The 6,168-nt window shown below is 61.9% G+C and overlaps 1 protein-coding gene across 1 annotated transcript in view; it reads left to right on the top strand.

Moving 5' to 3' along the window:
- Positions 1–6,168, top strand: part of LOC102884520 (collagen alpha-1(V) chain) — a 94,749-nt gene that overhangs the window by 39,047 nt on the left and 49,534 nt on the right. Inside the window, exons 24-26 of the mRNA XM_025051190.1 lie at positions 654–707; positions 3,285–3,329; positions 4,139–4,192. Coding sequence (XP_024906958.1) covers positions 654–707; positions 3,285–3,329; positions 4,139–4,192 — 153 coding nt within the window. The remainder of the gene's footprint in view (positions 1–653; positions 708–3,284; positions 3,330–4,138; positions 4,193–6,168) is intronic.

The raw sequence follows: 6,168 nt of genomic DNA, 5'->3' as shown, positions 1-6,168 counted from the left end.
AGAGCGTGGGTCTTTGTCATTCTTGGATTTATCAATTCAATCATTCATTCGTCTATTCTGTGTCTGTGTATAGGATTGCCAGATTTAGGAAAAATAGATGTGGGCTGCCCAATTACATTTGAACTATTTGTCTGAAACCTAGATTTAACTGGGCATCTTGTTTTGTTCGTTTTTGCTAAATTTGGCAACCCTAAATACATCCTTGGTGCCTACTGAGTCCTAGATGCTCGGGAGAGGAGCAGAAACACGCTGGCCCATCCGGAGCTGTGGCCCAACCCTAGCGAGTTCAGTGAACTCAGAGCTCCTGGCGGGGACCAGGGAATGCTTGCTCAGTGCACAGTGCTCACTGGCGGCAGCGGGGGGAGGGGGGACGGCTGTTCAAACACAGCTTGTTGGGCGCTGTGGGGCCTGGGGCTCCTGTCTTCACGTGGCAGGTGCATTTGTCCCAACCCCCAAATCTGAAGGCCCTGGAAACAGCAGAGAGTGACCTGCCCTCACTGGTGCTCCAGGGGGCTGGGAGCTTCAGGGGGGCTGAGTACTTCTGAGCATCCTTTTGGGACAGAAGTGTTGGAAAGTAACCTTGGGGGCAGGTGGAGAGTGTGCAGCCCAGGGAGCCCCTGGGACCTCCGCTCATGGAGTCTGGTTTGTTCTAGGGTCCCCTGGGTAAACCGGGCCTCCCAGGAACGCCCGGTGCTGACGGACCCCCGGTGAGTAGCCCTGCCCTCCTCGCCCCGTCTCACGCACGCCGCCTCTGCCCCAGGGGTGGGGGCTGGGAACCCCGGCCACCCGCCACCTCCCTGGCTCTGGGGACAGTGACGTGTGTGTGGCCTTCCTTCACTGCCTTCCAACTGCCCCGGTGAAGACCCGTTTGCGAACTCGAGCTGCATTGCTCAGGAAATCACGGGGTTTTGGACACGCTTCCCACAACGTGCTTCGCGAAGGGTGCCGGCTGCGTGGACGGGAGCATTAGTTGTACGTCAGGCTGTGCGTTTGATTAGTGGAACGCGGCCTTGCGTTGAGTGTGAGGAGGGCTGGGCTGGGCTCCAAGCGCTCGCATGTGTCACCGGTGTGTGAGGGGAGGGCGGTGTGCACAGAGTATATTTTTAGGGATCACACGCTGGGGAGGGAGGGCAGTGAGCAAACACGTTTGCAATGTGCGAACACAGCTGTGGAGCCAAACTGGGTGCCGCCTAGAAATAGCGAGTTAGTGACAAACCCAATCTGTGTGCAGGGAGAGGTGTGGGCCAGTGACAGGCGCTCTGAGCCCGTGGGGGGCGTCGGGGTGTGACGGTTTATCGCCCCCGTCGTCCTCTTTGTAAGTTGCTGGTGAGTTTTCTGTGATTTTTGAAGAGTGTTCAGTTGGTGATGCAGAGAGCCTGGTTCAGAAAGCAAGACTAGCCGGGTGCGTTATCTCAGACCCACAGTGTGTTTCTCTGCGTTGACAACGCCACTCAGAACCGAGCGGGAGTTTAGATACGTCGATAACGGATCGGTGTCTGTTGAACCATCGCTCTGTGCTCATGGCCGAGAGCTGTTGGGTCTAGGGAGTCACAGGTGGCCAGTTGTCCCCTCTTATCGGAACCAGCAGACTCTGACTACGTCCGTGCCCACGGGAACCGCTTGGCGGCTCTGTCCCCTAGACTTCTGGGAGCTTGGACACAAAGCGATGAATATTTTGCAACATGTCACTTATGTCCTTAAATCGCATTTTCTAATTATAAAATAGCATATCTTGTTACGGAAAATTAGGAAAATAAATGAAAAGACACCAATATGACGATCACCCCGCGCCCAGCCCCCGAGGTCCCCTGCTGGGGGCCGTGGATGTGCGTTCTTCCGGTCATTTCTTTCCATTAACTTCCGGGAATGTTTAATGGAAACGGAGCATTTCCCACCAGGTGTCAAGTCAGGGGCCAGGCCCTGTGGGACGGGGACGGGGACGGTGCGTGGGAGTGGAGCGGGGGCTGCCCGCGCCTCAGCGGTTCCACCCGGGACCCCCGTCCCCACACTGACACCTCCAAGGCCCTGGGTCCCTGACGAGCCACCGGTTCCCTTGCAGATGCTGTGGGCAAACGGGCTTTCCGATGCCCCTGGCCGGGGGCTGGTAGGCAGGACCGAGAGAACTGAAAAGAGCACACGCGGCCCATGTACGCAGCGGAGACGTGCGTGGGTCTCCGGAGCACTGCCACGTTCTAGAAACGCAGTCTTGGGTCCTCAGAATGCTCAAGCCGAAAGAGCTCCCAGCCCTCCCTCTCGTTTTGTGGGGCGGGGGGTGGAAGGGGCACCCCAGAGAGGCAAGCAGCTCGCCCAAGGTCGCACAGTGGGTTGGGCGTAACTAGGAGCAGAGTCAGGAGCTGTCAGCACTCACCGCACCACGTGACGCTTTCCACTGGAACCCTCGGGGGTGGCGCTGCGCTTCCAGACGGCTTTACCTTTCCGCTTGTATCGTTGATGTTGGGTCAAGCCCAGTGAGCGGCCTGGGGTGGGAAGTCAGAGGGGCTGGGGGCACGGGGCAGTAACCAAGGCGCCCCGGCCATTTCTGCTGGGCCTCCGCTCCGCATCTGTGGCGTGGGGTGAAGTCCCCGCTCCCCCAACCCCTCTCCACATGCATCGCCCGGGCAGGCGGAGGGGTCGAAGCACCAGCACGAAGACCTGGGAAGGTGCTGGGACCCTTGGTCGAGTGACGGGACGTGGCTCTCCGCCCGGCACCAGCCTTGCCTGTCTCCGCGTCCCCGGCAGCGGAGACTGTGACCTGCAGGCAGCACCCGGTCACCAGCCGAGGAAGCGGGGCGCCAGCCCAGGAAGTGGGGCGCCTGCCCGGTGCTCTGGCCCCACACTGCTCTGCCCCTTGCTCGGCCACAGATCCATTTTGGGGGACCTGGAGCAAATGCCTCACCGTCGCTGTCCCCACTGCCCGTAGTTGGGTTGGGTGACACTGGCTCACAGTCGTGCCAGGAGCCCACCTATGGCTTTGGCAGCGTGTCCCCCCTCCTCTCTGTGGTCAGTTCCGGCCATTGGCCGGGCCTGGGGTTATTCCCGCTTTTCAGGTGGAGCGGCTGAGGGTCCGGGACTAAAGGATGAGTAAGGCCACCTGGCCAGGCCCGACCGAGTGTGCTCAGCTGTCCGTCATCTTCCAGCACGCCCCGTTTTTGTTTTTGTGGGGAGGGAGGAGATGGGAGGAACCCCCGCTCCCGTTCTCACGTCGTAAGCTGCTTGGTGGGTGAGCGTCAGGGGGCCTGCTTTGAGTGGCCCCTGGCTGACGCAGGCCTTCTCTCTCCTGACAGGGGCACCCTGGCAAAGAAGGCCCTCCGGGAGAGAAGGGAGGCCAGGTGAGTACCCCGCGCCCCTGCTGCTCCAGTGTCCCCTGGGGGCCAGCTTGCAGCCCCGCTCTGCTCTGGGACACCCGCCCAGAAGGGAGTGAGCAGAGGCAGTGTGCCCTTCTTCGGGTGGCCCTGCCGAGGGGACACCCCACGGAGAAGCTGGGTCCTTCCATTCCATCTGGGTCCCTGGACGCGCCCCCCCCCAATTTCTGCACACGGGGTGCAGGTGCAGCCCGACCTTGGCCAGGCAGGAACTGGGTGACCGTGCAGGCTCTGGGCCAAGGTCCTCCTGACCCATGGCCATTGTGTGTTTGGGGCCCAGGACTGGGGGGTTGGAGCTGGTTCTGGTTTCCAGGTGACCTGAGCCCCTGGGGACTTGCCTGCCGCACTGTCCGTGACAGAAGTCCACTGCTGCCTCCGTTTCTCCTCCTGGGCTCCCCAGGCCACGCGTGCTCCCAGCAGCCGTGGGCAGCCGCTGGCCGGCGGCGCATTCCTTCAGTGGCAGCTCAGCCCTTCCAAGCGCCAGAGTCCTCCTTCCCCTCCCCACTCCCCGCACCCCATGCATGAATCACGCGGCGTGACCTTCAGGTAGCCGGGTCACGGGTATTCCACTTGTCATGGGACGCCACCTGTGCCCTGCCTTGCTGCGGGGCTGGGTACAGTGCCTGCGGGAGTCTGACCCAGGATGCCCTCTCTGCTTGTAGCAAGAGGGGAGTCTGCTGGCAGGCCAGGGCTCGTGCCGGCCAGACCAGGAGTGGACCAGGCCTTCCCATGCCGCCCTCTTGGGTGGGCTAATGCTCTTTCTCCTCTGGTTCCAGGGCCCACCTGGCCCGCAGGGCCCGATCGGCTACCCGGGACCGCGAGGAGTCAAGGTGAGCTGCTTGCCACTGCGGGTCCTCCTGGAGGTCAGGGTTGGGACTGCGGGCCTCCAGCTTTCGGGAACCCTTCTGTGGCCTGAGCCAGGTCGGGGCTGGGGGGGAGAGTGACCAGCTGGAGCCAGGAGGGGCTGATTTGGAGCAGGGAACAATCCCCGGTGCATCTGTGACAGTGCACAGGCACCCTCTGCCTCATGCTGCCTTTACTGCTACCACGTTCAAGCTTCCAACTGCTCTGCAAAGCCCCTGAGGACGGTGCCCTCAGCCGGGGAGCAGAGCCCGGCATTTCTTTCTGGGGCCATTTCGTCTGGGCCATTTGCTTATTCGAGTGAGAAAGTCTGGCCCCATTGACCGCCTCTGGGCAGGCGGAGGCTGGGAACATGCGCCAGTGGAGGGGTCCATTTATGCTCATGGCCTCTGCTGTCCAGTGGCCCCTGGACACCTGCCTGGGGCGCAGGGCTCCAGTGCAGGCCCGTCTGGTCCGTGGAGCCCCCGTGCTTGCTCTGGGCCGTGGACCAGCTGCTCTTGGGGCTCACCGGGCTCGGGGTAGACGGAGGGGTGGGCGCCCCGGAACCTGCAGGGAAGCGTTCTGCCTCCTCCCGGGACGGACGTGGCACTGCCCACAGCTCCAAGCGTTCTGGAGCCAGCGGCGACTCTCCCCTTCAAAATGAGTGACGGGCGTGGAAGAGCACCCTGAGGCCGTGTGTGGGACGCACACTGTAGCCTGAGGGGTGTGTGATGCTCCACCAAGCTCCAGTGCCCCAGCGGTGGGGGCCACGCGCTCTGCATGTGGAAGCGTCCAGGCGTGGAAGCGTGTGCGCGTGGAAGCGTGGAAGTGTGCACCTACCCTGCTGGGGTGTGTGTCGGGGGCGGGGGGCGACCCAAGATTTCCATCTCCAGTAACTTGCCCCAAATCACCCTAACACTGATGCTGCTACTAGGACTCACCCAGCTCGCTTTTCCCAATCACGTGCCCCTGCTGGACCCCAGGTTGCCCGACTCCCATTTACTAGCAGCTGGGACAGGCCAGGCTTAAGAGCCACGGCAGAGGGCACCCCCCTCGCTCCCCGGGCAGCCGGCTTTCCCTGCACGCCCAGTGAGTCCTGTAAGGCTGGCAGCAGAGCACACAGCGTAGCAGAAGCGTCGACCGTGTGGGCTCTGTGCGTGTTTATTTTACGAATTCTTGTCGCGGAGTGGAAGCCTCTGCCAGCTCCGCTCCGTGGTTAATTGCACGGTGCTGCTTCTGCCGGCTAAGAGGTGTTTGCTTTAAAATGTTTATGAAGAATGTTCTTATCCTGTCTATCTGATTAAAATTCACTCACAACATGCACAATCCAGCTCGACTCGGAGCAGCGCGTGGAAGGGAAGGCAGGGCTGGATGCTGTTTTCACTGCGGAAATAGATTCTCATCCTCCCGCCTGTTTGAACGTGTAATGAGCAGGTCTCTAAGGCAGGCGACAGCGGAGGCGGGTGTGGTGGCCGAGCTGTCACCTTAGAGCCCCACAGCCCTTCATAAGGGAGGTCTAGCTTTTCTCCCTGGATCCCGCCTTCTTCCCGAGTGAGGCCCCCCTGCCCCGCCCTTTGACTTCACTGACCATTAAGCACCCCACCCCCCACCCGCTGCCCCCTTGCCTGTCTCGGGGGTGCCCGCTGACTGCAGAATCACATCCACCCCTCCCTGAGCCCCGGGAGCCACCACTCGCTCAAGGCCGTGGGGGTCCCTGTCCCGCCCAAGCTCTCAGGTCCCTGGCCAGGCACCGCCGTCGCCCTGCCGTGCCAGCTCCTTCATCCTCGCTCCCCTGAGTGCCGGCCACTGGGGCTATTGTGGGTGCACTGGAGCCCCCACGACAGGTTTCAGGGTAACTGCACCTTTCCTCTGTCCCGAAGTATCTCATGGCCAAGGGTGACAGAGCCCAGGGTGCTGTGGCATCACAGGCCAGTCCAGGCGGCGGCCAGGCCCCAGCTCTCCGCCT

Source organism: Pteropus alecto, unplaced genomic scaffold (assembly GCF_000325575.1).
Source record: "Pteropus alecto unplaced genomic scaffold, ASM32557v1 scaffold67, whole genome shotgun sequence".
Classification (NCBI taxonomy): domain Eukaryota; kingdom Metazoa; phylum Chordata; class Mammalia; order Chiroptera; family Pteropodidae; genus Pteropus; species Pteropus alecto.
Note: the sequence above shows the minus strand (reverse complement) of the source record. Positions and strands in the feature narration are given on the sequence as shown.